Consider the following 22,500-nt stretch of genomic DNA (forward strand, 5'->3'; position numbering starts at 1 on the left):
GCAGAGCAACGAAGAAAGGGGGGGAGATGCAAAACAAATTAATATTAACAAGGCAGTGGTATTCAAAGCAAAGCACAATGAAACCAGTCACCAACCCTTTGAAGGCCACTGAACTCTGTGCATGATGCTCATATAATAAATGCATAAAACAAAAGCACTGGTTAAAACAGTTACTGCCTCTCCATAATAATATTGCATCTATTAAAACACATTTCTTCCTGTATTGCTTACTCATTATCAGGCCACATTTATGTATATGTTGTAACATTTATGTCAAGATGTAAATCAACACAAATAAAAGTTAACCATCATAAGCATTTATTGCAGGAAAAGCAATTCAATTCTGTACCTTCATTCGGTCATATTTGTCATCAACATCTTGAATCCATGATATAAACTGCCGGGCGTTAAAGCGATCTCTCACAGACTTGTTTTCGTCACCCTAATTAAACACATTAATAATAATAAAAAATAATTAAAAAAACGTTTCAGTTGGGATTTATTTGCATAGGTCTTTTTGTATGTTATGCAAATACACAAAATGGACCACTAAATGAAAGATTTGTGTGACATTTCCGCACTTTGTTGTGTGTCCCCCTCCCCCTCAGAAAAAACAGGTGTTAAATTAGCATGGCGGTAAACATTGTATGAATGTGTCTTTACCAGTTACAATATCTCTGAATATCTGAAGTACAAAGATAATCTGTAATAATAATAATAATAATAATAATAATAATAATCCTTCTGGCACTCACCTGGGACTCTGATGGCATATTATAAACCTCTGAATCCAGCAACATTGTGCAGGCGCTGAAGGGGACGGCCTGGTTTGCGATCGTCCTTGCTGCTCTACAGTGGACTCGGAGGACTTCCTGCTCACAAGACACGATCAGCTTCTCCTGAAAAACAAATGGAGACAAAGAAAATGTTAAGGTCTTGAAACAGGAGTGATAATGCAAAGAAAGCAACGCATACTCAAGACATGCTTTAAGTTTCTCATCATCTTATACAGCAGGTTAACCATGTAAATGCAAAAGCCTGATAATTAGGGTTTATTTCTTGCACGACCGAAGAAGAATTATGCCAAAGAACTATTTCAGCTGCAGTGGAATATTTCCTGTCTGAGTGGCACTGTTTTTATTGATCTAATTTTAACATTTACATTTTCAGTTTTATTTTTCACCTCTGGACTGGATAAGCATGAGAATGAGGTTTTGATCACATACATACATTACAACGGATTTGTCATTTTGTGACAAATTCAAGGAAATAAGCAGCCAGTATACCAATGCAGCAGGGTGGGTGTCTGGATAGAGCAACATATCAGTGACCACAGAGACCGACAGTGGGGCTCTGTGCTTACCCGCTCTATGCTGTGCTGAAGCCGAAGTTTCCCTCGCACAGCTTCCTGCTGTCTGAACAGCTCCTTCAGTGGCTCGGACAAAGATGGAGGAGGAGCGATCTTTAGAAATAGAGGAAAATGAACAGAATATAAATTAAACCTTCAGATCTTTAAGAATTAAAATGATTAGCATTTTCCCCAATTATATAATTTCCCAAAACATATAATCTGGAAAGCTTAAAAAAAAGCATCTTCAAAGCTTTCATATGAAAATACATTTCTGCCCGAAAAAGGTATTTGATTTTGAAGATCATACATGATAAACAATAAATGTAATATATATATCTCTTACCACTGGGATGTGGAGCTTGCTCAGAGGCTTTCCATCCAGCAGGTAGGATCCGGTATAGGTGACATACTCAGCATAACACTGAGGAGCCTGAGGCGTGATGTAGCACAGAATTTTCCGCTTCTCCTCGATCTTTTTTCTGATCTGCAGGTACTCAAAGTAGGGGTTGGAGCGGTCACTGTGGTAGGGTTCGATATCATCTAGCTTCATGGCATTGACTATCACTGCGAGTGTCTGCTGAATCATCTCCCGAGTCTGCTGCATAGTGGTGTTGACCAGTTGTGTCTGGACCTGCTGCTGATTCGACTTGGGAAACTTTCTCTTGCGTGGATGTTGAGCCTGCGCGTCCTCCTCCTCAGCCAGTCTGCCCTTGCTCTTAGTGATCACAGCAGAAGGGGTGGGCGCAGAGCTAGGAGTTGTGGTGGTAACAGGCTCCTTCTCCTTGTCCGCAACAGCCATTGTGGTGGTTATCGTGTTGTGAGTGTGGGCAGATGTGAGATTAGAAGAATTACTCTGCTTACTCTGGTTAGCCAACATCTGAGCTCTATTCCTGGTGATTCTTTGAGGAATCTCCTCCACTTTGGCTGGTTTGGGAGCCTCCACGGTAGTTGTAGTAATGCTTGCCTTGGGAGCTACATCATGGGTTTCTGAAACTTGCACAACAGTAGGGAGTGAAGCATCCACTTGCACAGACACAGAATGGATTGGACTGGACTGAGCTGCTGTGGTGACTGGAGTCTGGGTATTGTCCGTCTGCTCCAGGGTAGCCTTTGAGTCACAAGACAGAGGAGCTGCAATGACAGGCAAGGAGTCCTCAGCTACCGAATCTGGCAGCTCATGTTCATCATGATTGTTGTTAGTATCAGCTTGGTCACTGTGCACTGTGGAAAACTGCAGATTATCCTCCATTTCCTCTCTCTCATCTGAAGCCACTTTCTCTTCTGGTACATCCACACTACTGACAGCGTCATTCTCCGGGACTTTCTGTGGTTCTGGCTCCTGTTCCGATACATGGACTTCAGAAGGGGTAAGCACATGTGGTACAGGTTCAATTAGCGGCACAACAGCGGGAGAGCAAGCGGTTTCTTCTGCGATGGTAGGCAGATCAACCTCCATCAGATCAGAGTCATCTTTCTCCTCATTTCCTGGCGATGCAGCTTGAACTGGAGGATTTTTGAAGTCTGGCAGTTCTGGGACTGTGATATCAGGTTCCTGAATTTCCTTATCTTGTAAAGGCAATTCTGGGAGAGAGAAAGGTCCCAAATCCAAATCCTCAACAGAGTTAGAGAATGGGTCTGGCCATGGTACTACAGGTACTACAGGTACTACAGGTACAGGTACTATAGGTACTACAGGAGGCACCATTGTGTTCTCTGACAAAAAGCGTTTTTCTAAATTAGAGAGGGCATCTTGCTGGTTGTTTGCGGTTAAGCATGGAGGCTCTGGTATCATTTCACTGTGCTCAGGAAGTGGCTTGCAATCAGGAAAAAAGGACTCGAGTCTGGCAGTGGAGGACATGTAGTTAGATTCCGGCTCAACAGGTGCTATAACAGTCTTCAACGGACTGTGGATTTCTTCCACAGTGTCTTTGTGGTCTTCAAAGTCAGGCTCTGAAACATGCATAGGGTAATGCAATGGAGAAACGGGGTATGGAGGGGTTGCTGGAGGATGGCAGGCCAGTGATGTGGGTATGTGCTGTAGGTTGTCATCTGGAAGTGAGAAAGGGGTGTCCTTGGTAGAGGACGGAGGTTCTGCAAATATTCTTTGAGGAGATTTAAGGACCATCTCTGGGTTAAGACTCCAGCTGACAGACTGATCTGAGGGGTTTTCCACAAGACTAACTGGCTGAAGTGGTGGTGTTATAGGAAGCACGGCCTCTAGTTCCCTTCGGTCTGGCGATCCTGTCCAGTCCTCCTTAATTGACTCGCAAGCAGTAAAGCACCCATCTTCTCCCGCGTTTTCTGCCTCTTCAACATTATGGTCTTCACCTTCATCTGCTTCCTCCAGGTCTTCCTCTTCCTCCTCGTCTTGCTCTTCTGTGACTGGGGGCAGGAACTCACTGACACTCACTGGATCAGACGGAGCAATAATAGGCTCACTTTGCGGTGATGTGGGCAATGGCTGATGTGGCTCTGAGGGCTCATCGATATCTAAAGGAGGAAGAGCCGCAGGAGCAGGAGTAGGAGGAGCAGCAATGTCCACACAAGGTTCCTGAGGTTCGGGTCTATGCAACGGACTTGAAGGCTTGCATAGGAAATTACTATAGGCATTCTCAGGCAGGTCTTCAAAGTTGTCTGTGGCTGTGATGGCAGCCGAGGCCCCATCCAGTGTAGGCTGAGCTGGTTCAAGTCGTGGTGAGGGCATTCCAATATTAGGTGAAAAGCAAGGAGAAAGACAGTCAAGTCTTTCCACTGAAATGGTTTTCTCTTCTGGGAGATGTAGGACAGAGGAATCATATTCGGAGGTGGCTGGCACACGAAGGAACTTATCAGTATCGATTTTAAATTCCTCTTCTGAAGCCCTTCTGACATCCACTGATGATGACCTATAGAGATTGGGCATAGGAAGATTCTTTGTTGGCGTTAAGCAAGGAGTTTCCTGGAAACTGTTTGGTGCATTTGAATATCTGTCAAAGAACGATGGGGAGCAAGCATTCATCGACATGGTCATTGCAGAGGAGTTTTGTGAATCTATTCCATCAAACATCATATCATGATAATCCTCTGCACTGCAGGATGGAGTGCGTGGTGTCTGCATTACTTCTTCATAACTCGGGCATGATATCACGGACGTCGGAGTCGGAACACCAGTGGGACGGTTCTGATCTGGTCTTGGAGAAGCGGGGAGGTTCTCCTTAATTTGATGACCTGCTAGCCAGTCTTTTGAATTCTGGCCATCCATGGGCTGCGATTTCCTATCTGGGGACATAATTTGTCCTGGAGTTCCCACCTCTTTGGGTTTCTTTTCTTTTAGTGCCGTTTCCAAAGAATTAGATTTTTTGGAAGTCAGATCAAGGCTCCTCTTACGTAGATCATCACTGGATTTAGTTTTGTCTTTGAGTTTGGGATCCCCTGATCGGTGCCTCAATTTCTCAATCTGCTTCATTCTCTCCTTATGTTTTTTGTGGCGCTCCTCAATTTCCTGGTCCTTTTGACTGAGCATTTTTCCAAAACTAGTCAACCTGAGGTCACCATCAACTAACAGCTTTTCTCTTGGGCGACATTCTTTCCGTGATGCATCTTTGGACTGATTGGTTCTATCATTTTCATCTTTTGATTTGGTCTTAATGTAATCAGCCCTGCTGTCTTTGTCCATGGTGTCTTTACTTTTGTCCTTAAGTTTTGATTCAAATTTAGGAGTCTCTTCTTTACATTTTTCTTTTAAACTGGTGACTTGAGGGGTCTCTTTCAATCCAGCTTTCAGATCTTCCTTTGAATGTTTGACAGACCCAAAGTTATCTGTATACTTATGTTTCTCCTCTTTCACTTTCTCCTTATGCTTGTCTTTCTTCTTTTTGTCTTTGTCTTTAATTTTCTCGCTTGTAACAACACTGCTGGCTTTATCTTTTTCAGCTTTTTTAGACATCTCCTTCTCAAACTCAAGGGTCTTATCTAAATCTTCCTCTCCATCAGGCTTGGCCCCATAAGGAAAAGTGTAAGGATCAGCCTCCAAAGGCATAGGCTCTTTTTCAAAGGGCAGGCTTTCCCTTCTGCCATAAATCTCTTTGATCTCTTCTGACTTGTCTCTCTTATCTGCCTTTTCCTTTTTAACTTTGTCTTTTTCCTTATCATGGCTCTTCTTTGAAGAGGAGGAGGAAGAATGTCTATGTCTCTCCTTTTCCCTGAACTTGTCTTGAGGGTAGGATATTGAGAGTGAGTCTCTTCTCTCCTCAGAGATGTCAGGCAGACTTACACTGGAGGAATCATAAAAACTGCTGAGTGCAGGTTCGTGGCCTCGGTCTGTGAAGCTGTCTGATGAGATCTCGCTGATTTTGTCATTGGAATCATCCTTGTAATCATTCAAGGCTTCCTCTTCCAGCTTCTCCAGCAAAGATTTTTCAGTTTCACCATTTCCTTTGCAAAGCTTCCTGTCCTTGAGGTGATCCTTGTCAGGTTTGTCTTTGTACTTGGCCTTGGGCTTCTCTTCACTTAAATGCCTCTTGTCCAAGACTTTCTGTTTGTTTTTCTTGTCCTGGTTTGAATCAATAGACATCCGCTCCTTGCGTTCCTTATGCTTGCCATCTCCAGAATCCTTCTCTTTCTTATCCTTATGTTTATCTAAAGATCCTTTCTTCTCTTTACCACTATCAAACAAGACCTTGTCCCTTTTCTTGTCTTTTGAATCCTTTTCTTTCTGCTTTTCTGTTGAGTGCAGCTTGCCATCAGCGGAGTACTTTCGGTGTTTATCTGCTTGGAAAAGCTCCACTTCATCCCTGTCTGGAGTTGAGTCTTTCCGGTGGGTTTCGCACACTCCTATGGATTCGCTGAATTTAACGACTCCCCCATTATAGTCATCCTCTTCATCCTCACTCTCATCTGTAAATATGTCAGCAATTTTGTACCAGGTCTTTTCCCTAATCTTTTCCGACTTCTTCTCTTCCTTTTTTGTCTCCATGAAGTCTTTGTCCCGGTCACCATGCTTGTCTTGAGAGGTTTTCTCCTTCTTCTCTTTACTTTGTTCTGAGGACATCTTTCTCTCTTTGTCTTTCAAATGGGAATCCTTGTGTTTTTCTTTAGCTCCCTCCTTTTTATCTTTGGAACCTCGTTCTATATCTTTCTCTTTGGGAGGCTTCTCTATGGTAAATTTCTCTGCTTTCTCTTGCTCCAGGAAGTTCCTTTCTTTCTCTTTTGGCTTATCTTTGTGTTTGTCCGTTTTTGATTTTTCTTTTTTCTCCTTTTCTGCACCCTCTCCCTTCTTCTCTTTGTCTTTTCCAGAGTGGTGCCTCTCCCTAGTCTCAGATATTTTGACAGAACTCTCATTTTCAGATTTGTCTTTGAAGAAGCCTTCATTTCCATACTCCTCTCTTAAACAGTCATCTTGCTTGCTTTTGGAGTCTTTCCTTTCTTTCATGAACTCATAGGAATCTTTTCTTTCCCTGCTGCTGTCAAGGGAATCTTTCTCCTTTCTATCTTTAATGCTCTCAGCAGATTCCTTCCTCTTTTTCTCCTTTTCTGGATAGCTGGGGATCAACTTTTGTTTATCGGTCAAGTCTTTTTTCTTTTCCCCACTCTTCTCTGAATAGTCCTTTTCTTTCTTTTTAGATGTTTCTTTCTCAGTCCGTTTCTCTCCATGTTCTTTCTTGTCTTTTACTTTATTATCCTTCTTCCGATCTCGGCTATCTTCTTTTATAGTCTCCACAATAAGCTTCACAGAATTGTTAGCTTTGTACTCCTTGTAGTCCTTTACTGGAGTGTCCCAACTATCATCTCCATAAAGAGAAGACTCAGAAGAAAGGTCGGAAAGCCACCGGTCATGTGGGTCATCGGACGCGCTCAGTTTGGTATCCTCTAGTTCTAAAAAACGATTTTTGATATCAAAGTCTTCAAAATCTGGTTCTTCCTTGTGCACTTTTTCCTTTTTTGACTTTTCCTTCTCTTCCTTACTGGGTTTCTCTTTGTCAGATTTCAGATACTTTTCTTCTTTTTGCTCATTCTTTTTCTCGGTCTTGGAGGACTTGTCTTTAGATTTTTTCTTTTTATCATCTTTGTGCGTCTTTTGTTTCTCTTCCTTGGGCTTCTCCTTGTCCTTGGTGCTCCTTTCTTTGTCTGCCTTGAACATTTTTTCTTTCTCTTCCTTGTTTGCTTTCTCCTTGGTGGACTCCTTTGTTTTCTTAGAAGATTTCTCCTCCTTAGCAGCTTTAACAGTGTCTTTTCCAGAGGTCCAATCCTTGTCCTCAGACTTACCTTTGGAAAGCCTGTCTTCCTTTTTAAAATGGTCTTTGTCATGTTTGGAAATCTTGACTTTATTTTCAACAGGAGATTCTGTCTCCACAATCAATGACTTCTGTCGAGTGTCATCAAAATCAAAGGAAAAACTTTTGACAAACTTTTCGTTCATGTCCTGGTTGAGCACCAGGCTGGGAGCCTTTTCCTTCTCTTTGTTTTTGTGTTTGTGTTTTACTTTATGCTTTTTCAACACTTTGCCATCCTTGTCTGTCTTGGAGACTGCTCCTTCTGTGTTGGAGTTTTTATAGAAATCTGAAGAGCTCTTTTTGTCTGATGTGTTGGCGTGAGCATTGTTCTTTTTCTTGTCCTGTGGTCTCTTTTTAACTTGTTTTACAGACTCAAGACTTGAGTCTTCCGATGAGTAATCGGACTCACTGGATAGCCGTGTTCTGACAGAGTCCGAAAGGGAGCTGACATCGGACCACACAGGGGAAGATATGGGCTTCCACCCATCAGTCCTCCACTGCTTTGGATGCTGTTCTGCTAATGACGGTGTGAGCTTCTGGGATGTCAAGCTCCCATGAGAGGAGGAAGAGGAAGAGGCTGATAATGAGCTGAAAACAGAAGATTCTTTAAGGCTCATAGCAGAAGGGTCCTTAACACAACTTGAGCTCTGAACTGAGCCTTTGTCATCCTCACTCTCCACTTCCTCACTTTCAGAATCTGACGTGCAGAATTTGTCATTTAGTTTGCCAAACCGCACCTCCTTGTTGGTGTTGTTTTTAGTTTCTTTCTTTCTTTTCTTTTTCACTTTACTCTTTTCTTTTTGCTGTTTGGAGGTCACGGCAGCAGACTCCCGGCTCTTGGTGCTGGCTGGTGGCGGTGGCTGCCTTGTCATGGGCGTGGTGGAAAAGCACAAGGTTTGGTCATCCTCATCCGAGCTGTTCGTGTCAGAGAGGATCCGCCGCGCAGTCTTCTTTGGTGTGAGCGTGTTGCTTTTGGAATAGGTTTTGACCTCCATTTTAGGGATGGAAATGAAGCTGTTGGCTTTGCTCACGGTGTCCTTGCGGAAGTCTTTCTTGAGTAGGTGCTTGTCATCGACAGGAGGAACTCGTTCCTCCTCGTCATCCTCGTCAAACTCGTACTCATCCTTCACCGGAGTGGCAGTCGATTTCGGAGGGTCAAGGTTCTTCCCTTTAAGCTTCTGGCCCTTCTCGAACTCTGAATCTGTATTATTGCCATCAACAGAGCTGGACGGGGCAAATGATGGAGCATCTTCCTCTTCTGAAGATTCTGCAAAGACAAATAAGCATTAAATTCATAGGCATGTTCTTGTGATAAAGATTCATGTTTTTTTAACATTATTAACTAGTTTAAATATTATCCTTCATGTAAAGAGAGCTTTGGCATGACAGTACTCCTCATTAACTCCATATGGCTCATTCTAAAAGTTGTACTTCTCATTGGTAGGTGTCAAATACAAATGTCTTGCAATATTAATAAGGATACAAAAATTCCTTTAAACAACTATGAGCAAATACACTAAACAAACAAAGTCCTTACCAGAAGAACTCTCCTCACTTGAGGTATAAGTGCCTTTTCCAAGTAAAAGATTCAACATAGTTGGGGAGTTTGCTACTTTTAATGGTGTTTCGCCTTTTCTGTTACTTTGCCGAGGGTCCCCTCCATATCGCAACAGCAGCTTCACCACCTGAATGATAGAGAGGGAAAACCAAAACAGTTATAGAAGGTTAGCTGCATAGTTTGTATTGAGGTGGTTGACGATACCACAAATAGCTTTCAATCATGATATAAGAAGCAGGTCAGACATTTATAAAAACTGACCTTGAAGTGCCCATTGCTGGATGCGTCATGTAAAGGGGTGTCATCATCTAAACCCTTTGTGTTGACCTCCGCCCCGGCTGCCAGCAGCTGCTTGGCCACATCGTAGTAACCCCTGTTGCATGCCTCATGCAAGGCAGTCCAGCCTGAAAATCAGAAACTGAAGTTAAAGACATTTGGTCCCAAAAGCTCCACTGGGCATCATGGTGTATGAAAAATAGAAGGGAATGTACTTTAAATATGTACACTTATGTCTTGGTATTTGTACCTACATGAAACATGTTCAGATGTTGGTGTCTTATCCAGGGTGACTTAAAAATGTGATGTGTTTATACACATTTATACAGCTGGGCATTTACTGGAGCACCTTGGTAATGTACCTTGCTCAAGGGTACCTTGTACCTTGCCCCCCAGGTGGGGGTACAACAGCAGTGCCCCCACCTGGGGATTGAACCCACAACCCTGTGCTCCAGAGTCCAGAGCCCTCACCACTACCCCCACACTACTGCCCCAATTGAATTACTGTATCGCTATTTCAAATGAATGATAGATTTTAAAATTTCAAATCAAGATGGCATGTTTTAGTGATATAAAGTGAGAGCATTTTCTTACCTGCAAAGTCCTTTACATTCACGTCAGCTCCCTCGTTGATGAGCTCCTTTATCCGGCGCGCCTCTCCACGGATGGCGGCGCGGTGCAGCCGGGTCTCCCCCCGCTCGTTGCGTTTATTAACTTTATCTTTGGTTTTTGAGGCAGAATTTGGCGTTCCCTTCTGACCCAGATTAGACTGCGATGGGTGCTTTGGTGTTGTGTCTAAGAGAATAAATATATTTTTTTAAAGGAAAACAAAAACCATATAAATTAACTTAAAACTAAAGATTTTATATAAAAAAACAGGCTGACTTCACTTTAATGAACTCTGTTTATAATATTAACCTGGTCTTAAAGACCTTAATGCAGAACTTTGCCCTGTTATAATGTACAATTAACAGAATGGAAGTACTGACACCAAACTTTCTACAGTGTGAATAGCTTATTCTTTCTGAGTAGGAAAGAAAAGGAAACGACTGGCTAATTGAACAAGGCTGATTAAAGAATAAATCTATTGTAATGAAAGCAAGCAATAACATGAAAATGCAGCAAATGCCTTAAACAGTGATGAAAATGGCAGAATAACATGCACTGGGGAAAAAGTATGAAAAATTTGAAGCAATATAATTATGTTTAGTGTTGGATTTGTTTATGGTTTTCATTTAAAATACAGTATTAGTATTTAAACTACCAGATGTACACTTCCGGTCAAAAGTTTTAGAACACCTACACTTTTCCAGTTTTTATTGAAATGTATGCAGTTTAAATGTCTCAATGTATTCTTTCTACAATGGAAAGAAAATATTGTTCAGAAAGTTCTTCCCAACACTGTTGCAGAAGTTCCCACAAATGTGTTGCACTTGTAGGTTGCTTTTTCTTTCACCCTTCTGTCCAGTTCATCCCATGTTTTGGGTCATTATCTTGCTGGAGGATGAACTGAACAACTAGGCATATAGCAGAGGGTATTGCATGGCACTGAAAAATGCTCTGTTAGCCGTTTTGGTTCAGGGTGCCACTCACTCTGTGCAAGTCGCCGACTCTGGATCCAGCAAAAGAGCCCCAGACCATCACCTCCTCCATGTTTGACAGCTGGTGTCACACACTGACAAACCATCCTTTCACCTACTCGACAGCATACAAAAACCCTGCGTGATGATCCGAAGATTTCAAATTTGTATTAAATTGGTCCATAAGACCTTCTTCCAGTCTTCAGTAGTCCACTGGCGGTGCTTCATGGCCCAGGTAAGCCTCTTTCTTATTTTGCCATCTTAGCAATGAATTTCTTACTGCCACTCGAACTGTCAAACCTGCAGGTCAAAGTCTTCTCTTCACAGTTGAAACTGAGACTTGCGTACTTGAAGCTGTTGTCCTGTGAGCCACCCATCACGATGTTGACTCTCAGAAAGTCTTCAGATTCTGTTGTGGCTTTGAGTCTGCCAGACCTCTTCCTGTCAGAGTTTCCTCCGGTTTCCAATTGCCTTATGATGGTGTAGGAAACTGTACTTAAAAACTGTGTTTAAATGCCAATAAAAACAGGAAAAATGGGGGTGTTCTTAAACTTTTGACCGGTAGTGTACATTACAGTGAAGTTAAACTTTTTATAGAAATAGGGGATGCAAAACCATTGTTTACCAGTGTGTGGAGCACTTGTATAGTAAGTTGTCAGCACCAAATAGAGTATGTCCCTTAATTGCTTCCACTGTTATCATTTTAAACTGATTTAGCCTTTCTTGCAGTCTAGGCCTTTAAAAAAATCTGTTAATTCCCATTTAAGACATTTCTACCTGTGCTTCCTGAGTAACAGTTCAGTTCAATAAATAAAAAAAAAAACTAATGTATTGACAAATAAGTGATTGTTTGTTTGAAACCTACAGTAGTACAGATTTTGAAAACAGGACAAACTACAATATTGAAGATGCTGTTAAGTGACAGAAGATCATTATTATATACTGATTTAACCTGCCAGTAAAATCTCCTAGAGGACATAAAAAGATCAGCCAGTGACTTCCGTATTACCCGATAAATAATTTGTGGCAAGTATTAAACTCATAATGAGATTAAAAAGGGGTTTTCTATAGCTGATCATATATGTGTGTAATAAACTTCAAAAAACAAGATACTAAGTTAAGTACAAACCCACTATTTCTGAAGCTAAAGTACAACAAAGAATTATGATGGCATGTCTGCATTTATAAGTCATAATGGAAATTGATGAGGGTTATCTTGTATAATTTAATTTTAATTAGTCGGTGTCATTTCTGATACTGAAGAGCCGTGTAACGGTCTAAGACAGTGTTGGAGATACGCAATGTTGCACAGGGAAGCTGAGGTAGTGAGACCGTCGCTCAGAGCGAGCTGTAGACGAGGAGCAGGGCTGCACACCGACCTGGACTGTTTACAGATTCCTCGGCAGTCATCTGCATGAGAAGGGCCACCTGCTGCCGCTCGGAGAGAGGATAGCCAGCTCGGATTCCTGGCAGCCCCATCCCAAACGCCAAGCCGGACTTCCTGGTGTTGGTAGGTTCCTTCTTAATCCGCTTCCGTTCTGGACCTTGTTTCTCTGTAATTACAAGTGGGGAGACGACTATCATGACTCTGCACAATGCACACAACCCAGCCATTGCTCCCAGAGTCACTGCTGTCAACCGATCCCCAGAGTAGACTGCGCATGTATCCATTTTGTCCTTCTTCTGTAATACTGATGTGAAACAGAGAATGTATTATTTACTTATTGAATATCCTGTTCCTCAATATGTAGTTTTAATTAATCATAGAGCACTGTCAATAGCCTAGATAAGGTCGTTTCATAACAACCACTGAAAGGGAACTATAATTCGTATTCCTGTAAGACTGACTCTATACCATGATTTTTTTGTTTTTTAATGTTTTCCAATCGTGTCCTGATTCCTGTTCAATATTAAATTTACTTATTAAAATACAGGGGTTAAATAACAAGACTTGTGTTGTATGCTTCTAAATGAAATAAATGACCCCACAAGATATTTGTCCCTTTGTGTGTGTGCTCTGTAAAGTAATTTGGAATTACTTTACTCTATTTCCTGGTCTTAGTAAAACATTATCCAAGAACGACAAAAGAAGAGGCAAGAGGAGGGGCACAGTTGCCTGCCTACTGCTTGTTTGCTTGTTGGAAGGTGTGACTTGGCTTTCTGACAGTATTATAAAACAGTTGGTGTTCATTTTCGAATTGTCAAGCCCAGGGCCCATAAATTGGCAGGCAGAGGGACAAAAGCAACCTTTTGACAATGACACACACCCATCAAATATTTATCACCTTTTGTCCTTACTCTAAATGGAAGCTCAACAAAACGGCCAGGGTCTATATTGAGAAACCAATTCAGGATACTGCATTGAATTATTAAAAATAACAATACAAAAATCGAATGATTCTAAGTGACCTGCAAAAACATTGAAACAAACATGGCAAGGTGTTTTTAAGACAAGTAAAATCTGGAGAACGTCTACATGGAGTGGTTTGTTGTTGCACAGAATATGTTAACAGTATTTGCTCAGGGCTACGAACATAATTAATAGGAATAGGAAACATGGCAGCGTGTGCTTCCGGTTCCAAGCGCTTTCCAGGGTTATTTTCCACAGTCAAGGCTGATGAACTTTTACTAACATCTGTATATGCTTATGATAAATTTACCCACCACCTCCCCCCTTAAATGCATTTGGACAAATTCCTTTTCATACTTAAATAACAAGGACCACAGGAGCAGCCTAAACATGGTTGGAAGTTTGGGGGGGGGGGGGGGGGATTAGAAATGCAGCACTTGCTTCTCCTGCCTTCTACAATAAAATTGATTTACTGACTAGGGCACCACACATTCTCCAGAGGGGTGAAGTTGCTGTCAAACATCCTGTAATGCTGTAGTCTGCTGTGCTTTAGGTCTTTGGGAAATGTACAGCAGATTCAGGTTAACTGTGACTACTCATTAGTGGAGATGATCTAAGAGGTGTGGTGGCATTCAGAAAAAGGCAAAATGTGACTGCTATTGATAGATATGAAACAGCATACTGATCAATGGGACATTGGAAAATACGATTACAATGGACATCAAAGTAAATGATGAAGACTAGATTGGAGATTTTCTGATGCTGTAGGTAATCCATACTTGACTTGCAAAAGCACATGGTGCTGACATGTGCACCAACCTGGAGGATGCTTAAAGATTGGCTACGCTGTCAGAGTAAAAACATGGCACGGTTAGCCTCTACATGAACACATGAAGGGGTTGCAGTTGACATACTTCCCACTCTCCACCCCATCTTTCTGGAGATGGTAACCCTAGACTGCTCAGATTGGTGACCGTCTGTACTGCTGGCTGTGTGATCACATTCAAATGGGGATACTGAAACTCCCAACTTGGCATGCTGACACCCTGCCATCAAACCTTTTATACATCCCTTTCTTGCTCTGAAGTTATAAAATGCAACACTTTTACAGTCTAGAGAAGTGAGAGAACTAGTATGTTAAAATTGGTTTTAATCCCATTGCTTACCCCACCATGCATTCCATTTTTTTTTTTTTAACATTCATGTAACGATTTGCATGTGCACATGGTAGATATCAACTCCTGCAACATGCATATCAGTCACCAAGTCTTCTTTTATGACAAAGTTGGAGAACCCCAATTTCATTATAAACCTATTGTTTACTATGAAGTAAAATTTCAAAGAAACAATTTCAGTGGTGATTAAAATACCAGTAATAATGCTGCTAACAGCAGACAGAGTTCCAAATGCAAAACACAAAGATTTGGAGGAGAGAGGGGAAAAAAAAAAAAAAAAAAAAAAAAACATTTGGTCATTCCAAATACACAAAACCAGATGTAAAGTAAAAACAATAGGTGAAACTCCATGTAAAAGTCCCAACATATCACAGGTTGTCTATACTGGTCTATTTGCCAATATAACAAAACCGTATCTTCGCTTCCGTCACAAAAACGCAACCCCCACCTCCCCTCCATCCCCAAAATAGGCTACATGTTACAAGACCACTTTGTTAGTGTTTAAAACACTATGATCTTAATGTCATAAGCATAGGTGAGCACTGATATAGGCTATGCTACTAGTCAAGGCATGTGCTCACAATTTAGTATCAGTACATTACTGTACTATTAAAGGTCTAATTGTAATATTTTTATATAGTTCTAATGGTAATGAGATTTTATTCAATCAGTTTTGAAAGATTCTAGTTATAACTAAACTTGCAAGCTTCATGTTAGCTGTTCTGCAGTTATTAATACCAAAGAGGGGAATTTTGAGAAATCTGGGAAATTTGATGAGTAAGAAACCTCATGACTTCAAAACAACAAAAGCGTACGATAAGTTCAAGTTTGGTTTCAGTGAGCGGACATTACAAAGAGAGCATCCAGAGCAAATGTTATCTGTATCAAACTGTACTTAAAGGTCATGCAAATTGTCCTGCTATAAGTAAAAAATCCATTGTGATGATTGGTACACAAGTGTGACCAAGAGCCCCTTTGACTTCACTGCAAATTCACAAATCCTCTACAACTAAGCTATATCACATAAAGCATGGAATTACACTGAAAACATGGATCTGTAGACATTTCTAAAACAAAGCAATTAAGAAATGTCCACCTTGAGTTATATATATATATATATATATATATATATATATATATATATATATATATATATATATATATATATATATACACACACTCACCTAAAGGATTATTAGGAACACCTGTTCAATTTCTCATTAATGCAATTATCTAACCAACCAATCACATGGCAGTTGCTTCAATGCATTTAGGGGTGTGGTCCTGGTCAAGACAATCTCCTGAACTCCAAACTGAATGTCTGAATGGGAAAGAAAGGTGATTTAAGCAATTTTGAGCGTGGCATGGTTGTTGGTGCCAGACGGGCCGGTCTGAGTATTTCACAATCTGCTCAGTTACTGGGATTTTCACGCACAACCATTTGTAGGGTTTACAAAGAATGGTGTGAAAAGGGAAAAACATCCAGTATGCGGCAGTCCTGTGGGCGAAAATGCCTTGTTGATGCTAGAGGTCAGAGGAGAATGGGCCGACTGATTCAAGCTGATAGAAGAGCAACTTTGACCGAAATAACCACTCGTTACAAACGAGGTATGCAGCAAAGCATTTGTGAAGCCACAACACGTACAACCTTGAGGCGGATGGGCTACAACAGCAGAAGACCCCACCAGGTACCACTCATCTCCACTACAAATAGGAAAAAGAGGCTACAATTTGCACAAGCTCACCAAAATTGGACAGTTGAAGACTGGAAAAATGTTGCCTGGTCTGATGAGTCTCGATTTCTGTTGAGACATTCAGATGGTAGAGTCAGAATTTGGCGTAAACAGAATGAGAACATGGATCCATCATGCCTTGTTACCACTGTGCAGGCTGGTGGTGGTGGTGTAATGGTGTGGGGGATGTTTTCTTGGCACACTTTAGGCCCCTTAGTGCCAATTGGGCATCGTTTAAATGCCACGGCCTACCTGAGCATTGTTTCTGACCATGTCCATCCCTTTATGACCACCATGTACCCATCCTCTGATGGCTACTTCCAGCAGGATAATGCACCATGTCACAAAGGTCGAATCATTTCAAACTGGTTTCTTGAACATGACAATGAGTTCACTGTACTAAACTGGCCCCCACAGTCACCAGATCTCAACCCAATAGAGCATCTTTGGGATGTGGTGGAACGGGAGCTTCGTGCCCTGGATGTGCATCCCACAAATCTCCATCAACTGCAAGATGCTATCCTATCAATATGTGCCAACATTTCTAAAGAATGCTTTCAGCACCTTGTTGAATCAATGCCACGTAGAATTAAGGTAGTTCTGAAGGCGAAAGGGGGTCAAACACAGTATTAGTATGGTGTTCCTAATAATCCTTTAGGTGAGTGTATATATATATATATATATATATATATATAAAAACATTCAGTGCCTGCCACACAAACAAAATCAAGGTCTGGGCAACTTGTTTGGAATGCAGACTAACAGCTGCTTAGAGACAGTCCCAACAGAGAAGGCTGCAAACTGGGTTGGAAGGAAATAACTGATTAAAAGCTATTCCAGTTTAAAAGTGTCACAGCCAACATCAGACACCATTAAAGACCAATGACTGCCACAAAAGCAAGAAAATCACTGTGCAAAAGAACAAAATGCTGTACCTGTAAAATACTGCAGGATACATTAACATGCAGATATTACTTTCTCTGCCTGCAATGGTGTTCTTACACTCCGAGAAACCAGAGCAACTTGCTGTCAGGCTTGTACATGGCAAGATACTACTCCAACCAGAGTAACCAGTATATGGGACATTTCTATTCACAAGGAAATGTCAGGAAAACACACCCCAAACATCAAGTCACAAAACACCAAACAGACATACCACAAACTGTGCTCGCTTGAAATGTTCACTTCTTTATAAGGGTATCCTCTTTACTGCGTCTCATTAAGCTTTTATATATAGATCAATACATACCAATCATTGATAAATCTTCCCACAATATGACTGAGTGTTTTCTGTAAGTTAATTCATAGCATGCATGATTTGCTCAAGGGTATCTAGCATTTGCTTTAGCAGTTAAATGTTTGGATTAAAGCATTAGTAGAGGGGACGTTCCTCCCCCAGCCATTCACACTGAATCCGTGTGAGCCACTGTATCCAGTTTATTTCGAAATGTATTCTTAGCAACACTACCTTCAGCTGTGGGATTCACTCTTGAGGACTCATGCTGGCATGGACACACATTGTGAAACTTGGCAACAGGGTCCATTTATTAAGAGATCTAAAACTTTCCTAAGTCATGCTCAGGTTTAACAGAAAACAAAGAAGACTACTGATGCCATAATGCATTCCTTTCATTATACAAGAACACTATGGCCCTCAATTCCCAAGCTCTGCTGCAGCAATGCTCTAGAGCTGGGACAGAGTAAACAGGAAATTAAGGAAGAACAGGCAGGAAGTACAGAGGATGTTGTGTCACTGTCTCATGCATTACAATGGGGGAAAAAAAAAAAAAAAAGTCAAATCAGTTTTATCCTGTGCAAGCAGAGTGATTTCATGAATCTATTCTGAAAACAAACTTATTTGACACAAGACTTAAAGCATAAGGACTAGTGATTGCAATTCCCTGCTTAATAAGAAGCACCTTTTTTCTTCAACTCAAATAAGAATAATAACAAGACATTTGATAAACTGCTATTTTCATGTAGAGCACATTTTTTTAAATGTTTTTTTCAGTAAATCAATAGTTAATTGAAAACAAATCCTGCGGCACAGTATATGTATGTGGCTGCTTTGAATTTATACTATCTTTTTCTGTGTGAAGAGCTCTGTACTCATTAAACTGTGATTATTCCTGCAGAAAGTGATCAGTTGAATGTTTAACATCCAGATTCACATTACAACCCATTGCTCCCACGACTGAAGCAACAAATGAGAAAGATGGGATGTATCGGTGCGAGTGTGTGTATATCTGTGCTGAAGCTGGTGCTGTGTGCTCAGAGCTGCTGTACGTGCAGGCAGAGGCTAATGGAGAGATGCCAAGGTTAGCACAGCGTGGGTAGCAGCAGTGCAGAATTCGTCAGCATCTCCTCTGCCTCCCCACACTACTACTCCTGCCCCTGCACTGTCACCTCTACTGCATCAGCAGCACTCATCTCCTGGAGAGAGAGGAGCCAGACACCACCAGAACTTAAAAAAAAAAAAAAAAAACTTTGCTGGCTTAAAACCATTTCATTTATAAACATTAAAAGGATATGGTCTGAAAGCAGCGGAAGTCTGATAAAGTAGAGTACAAAATATTTAAAAACAAGCTTATGACTATAAAAAAAACTTGTCTTTTTCTCTTTGGGTCCTTTGAGCTAGAAAAAAAACAAAACTTTGTATCTCCAGTTTCAGCAATGATGAAACCCAGATCAGTAAGCACAACAGCTTAAATTTAGACAAAAATCTCCTACAGATGATATTGTATAACGTCAATAATGTTGAGCATCAACTAGATACTTTGAATGCAGCTAACCATGTACACTGACCATAACAAGCAGAAACCCAATAAACCTGCCGCGGTGAAAGAATAGTATATGCTGCCATAACCAGTTTTACCCACGCTGTTCCCTGTTGTGCACATCAGACAAATATCAGAGCATGTTCTGCCATTAGTAAAGGCCATTCTGCTCTACAAAAACAGACACTGTTCAAACATGCACCACTTTTGCCAGGCCTGCTTTCTTAAGAAGAATATGAAATAAAGCAAAGTGAGGTCTGACTTATGATTAAAAAATGATACAGTATTCCAATTCCAAAATTAAAAAAGTGAACATTAGCATCCTTCAGTAATAAAGGGAATTGAAGAAGGGAAGATTATTTGCAAAGACTAAGGGGAAGGGGTTTGGACGTATCTGTGGCTCCAGAGACATCCTAATGCCTGTACAAATAAAATGGGTACGACTGGTTGGATTTTTAAATAGGCACTTCATGCATTTTTCCTTCATTTATTTTCTGTTTGTATTGCTTGTTTGTTTTTCCCATCACTTTATTATCAGTAGAAATAAGTTTTCAGAATGATGACAGCTAGAAAAAATGTGAAGCCTTCCTTTGTCGCAGTCATCTCAAATTACGGAGAGATGCATTATTGCCAGTTATTATGTAATTAGGGTTTGACCAAATTACCAGGATTTTCCTAGATATCAAGAGAACATCTGTGCTAATTCATAGTTTCTCTAGAGTTGAAATGTCTATTCCTTTCAAAACTCGTTTTTAACCCAACTCACTAACTGTTGCTCATTTTAAAGAGGCCACCAGGGCTTCAGGAGAGGGATTTCAAAACATGCAAACTTAAAATATCAGCAAACTGGTGACCACTTCAGTCACCTGTATGTCAGGCACGCTGAAATGGAGGGATAGGGGTAGAACTGGAATACTGCAGTTAGTTGACCATCAAAACAGAAGCACACCGAGAGTAGAGGTGGAGAGAGTGAGAGCCAGATGGCGGTGCCCACAGAGAAACACAGAGCTTCAAGTAAGGTGTTACAATGAAGAAACCAGAGGAAAGTAAGGCAGTTGTGTTTACCTGAGTGCGGCCTGTGAGCAGAGAGCGAGGCGGCAGCACACTGGTGATCCCAAGCCTCCGAGGACAGGCCGGGGTCAGAATCTACGAGTCCGGTCAGGGCAGAGGGAGGGGTGGGGAGGGGCAGCAACAAGCGGACATGCACAAAAAGCATACATGTACAGAGACACACACGCACGCGCACACAGTATTGTGCAAGGAGAGCAAGGCCAGGAGGGGACAAACCCATGTATATATATATATATATATATATATATATATATATATATAAAAAAAAAAAAAAAAAAAAAGCGGGGGGAGGAGTGAGGAGGGGGAAGGGTGAAAAAAAAAAAAAAAAAAAAAAAGCCAGAATCCCAGTTCGGAGGTAGTGACAATGACACAGCAAAAAGCACAAACAAAAAAAAGCAGCAGCAAACAACATCCCCCCAAAAAATAAGTAAAAAAAAAAAAAAAAGAGCAAAAATTGTGTTTCATAATTAATGGATAACCAAAAAAGCAGAGGTACAAATGGGATACAGATGTGGAGAGAAGCATGAGATGCAGTATGTATAGGTTTTTAAGGAGCATAGAAGCACAGATTTTGACAGAAGAAAGAGAAAAACGTGGGACAAAAGAAAAGAGAAAAGTGTTAGATCACTGCGATATACTGTCAATCACTATGGATGAGTTTCTGTACAGTGACAGATGCAATTCGCTACTGCATACAAATAGTTTCCAAGTGTGTATGAAGATACAAGACGACACAGAATGACAATGTGGAATTTGAATGCATGAACACTAGTTTAATTGCCCGTGTTGTGAAACTGATACCGTAGCCTACATTTGCATTATAATGGTGTATTAAAACAGGATTAAAATCCACACAGCAATGTCTCACAGTAAGATTTTGCTATCCAGTACCCAGCCAGCATACCAGCAAAGTGCTTTTCAAATTGCAACAGAAAAAACTATCAAACAAAACCATTAAAATAAAGCCTTTAATGAAGCAAAACTGAGTGAAAGATTAAAGAACCAGGAAAGCCCATAATGCTATATATATATATATATATATATATATATATATATATATATATATATATATATATATATATATATATATATATATATATATATATATAAAAAAAAAAAAACACTGCAAGTATCAGTAAAGTCATATTGAAATGAACAATCTAAAAATGTGCTTCAAAGCTCTTGTATACAGTTTGGACTACTGCAACTCTAAATCACACTTGAGTCTGTTTAAAGGTGCCAAACGTCCTGATGCAAAGCTCCCGAATTACTCCCCCAGAGCAATCAGTACCGTAGTGACAAGCACATGAAATAAAGCAGTGACAAATTAGAATGCCTAATATCTTATGAGATAGGAAAGCCTTTGAATGATAAAGCAATTTATAAAAAACATCAACGGTTTGTATTTTAATTAATTAATGTTACATGGCATATTTAATAAAAACATAACATCAATTTTCTTTTTACTCTCCTGGCTTCGAGGAGAGAAAAAAATGTATATTTTTTTCTAAAATGCGTTTTTTGTTTGTTTTTGTTTTTAAGAACCGATGTAGTTTGCTCTCGTGGATAGTAAGAAGGTCAGTGTGCAATATGAAATCACGTTACTCAGACCAGCCACGCTTCTCTTCTCAGCAACAACCACGTTGGTGTGCATAGCGGGAACAAGGGTGCCGACTCCACGGCTGTGTGCAATAAAAGGCCCAGCCTGGCGCAGCAAAGCCAACTTGCTCTCTTACCCGAGTCAGAATCTTTCTGGTCTCCATTGGCTCCAACAGTAAAAGGCAGTTTCCTCTTCGGAGCTTTCTCTTTCATCTCTTTTCCTCCATCACTTCGGTCCAACTTTGGAGTCTTGTTTAAAGAGACTTTATCTTTATCCTGGCATAAAGAGAGAATAGAAAAAGAGCAGCAGTGAATATTAGTAGTAATTGTATTAGTAATCAGTGTTTTAGTGTACTTTGTTAGATGTTAGGTTTTATATGAATATGTAAACTCAGAAAACCAGCATTTAAATATACTGTGCCAGATTTAGTCTTGATGATAACAGTTTATAACAGTTATAACAAGATCTGCCTAGCTATTTTGTTCCTTGAAGTTGGACATACAGTAAGCCCAAAGTGTGTGTGTGTGTGTGTGTGTGTGTGTGTGGTTAAAAACTTAAACGGACACTGCAATTTGAAAATCCGAATGGTGAAGAAAGCTGCCGTAGAAAGCCATATTTTTCTCTGCCGAGACACAGGAGAAGCAGTGTTGTCCATGGAATTCCCCTGCAGCGCGATCTTGTCTGCCCAGAGATTTCTAGCAATTACAGGATTTGCAGAGCGTGTCTTTTCCATGGAAATTCCTTTCGTTAGTCCCACCGCAAACTGCCGAGTCCCAGA

The 22,500-nt window shown here is 40.7% G+C and overlaps 1 protein-coding gene across 3 annotated transcripts in view; it reads right to left on the reverse strand.

The window, feature by feature from the left end:
- Positions 1-22,500, reverse strand: part of ankrd11 (ankyrin repeat domain 11) — a 108,694-nt gene that overhangs the window by 6,234 nt on the left and 79,960 nt on the right. For 2 of the 3 annotated variants that reach the window (XM_066713768.1, XM_066713767.1), the window contains 10 exons: positions 21,859-21,997; positions 20,117-20,197; positions 12,396-12,569; positions 10,031-10,231; positions 9,422-9,564; positions 9,140-9,287; positions 1,695-8,869; positions 1,364-1,462; positions 756-899; positions 350-442 (listed from right to left, as the gene is read on the reverse strand). In XM_066713768.1, coding sequence (XP_066569865.1) covers positions 350-442; positions 756-899; positions 1,364-1,462; positions 1,695-8,869; positions 9,140-9,287; positions 9,422-9,564; positions 10,031-10,231; positions 12,396-12,569; positions 20,117-20,197; positions 21,859-21,997 — 8,397 coding nt within the window. The remainder of the gene's footprint in view (positions 1-349; positions 443-755; positions 900-1,363; positions 1,463-1,694; positions 8,870-9,139; positions 9,288-9,421; positions 9,565-10,030; positions 10,232-12,395; positions 12,570-20,116; positions 20,198-21,858; positions 21,998-22,500) is intronic. The other variant, XM_066713769.1, reaches the window with a different exon arrangement.

This window comes from Amia ocellicauda, chromosome 9 (genome assembly GCF_036373705.1).
Source record: "Amia ocellicauda isolate fAmiCal2 chromosome 9, fAmiCal2.hap1, whole genome shotgun sequence".
NCBI classification, from domain to species: domain Eukaryota; kingdom Metazoa; phylum Chordata; class Actinopteri; order Amiiformes; family Amiidae; genus Amia; species Amia ocellicauda.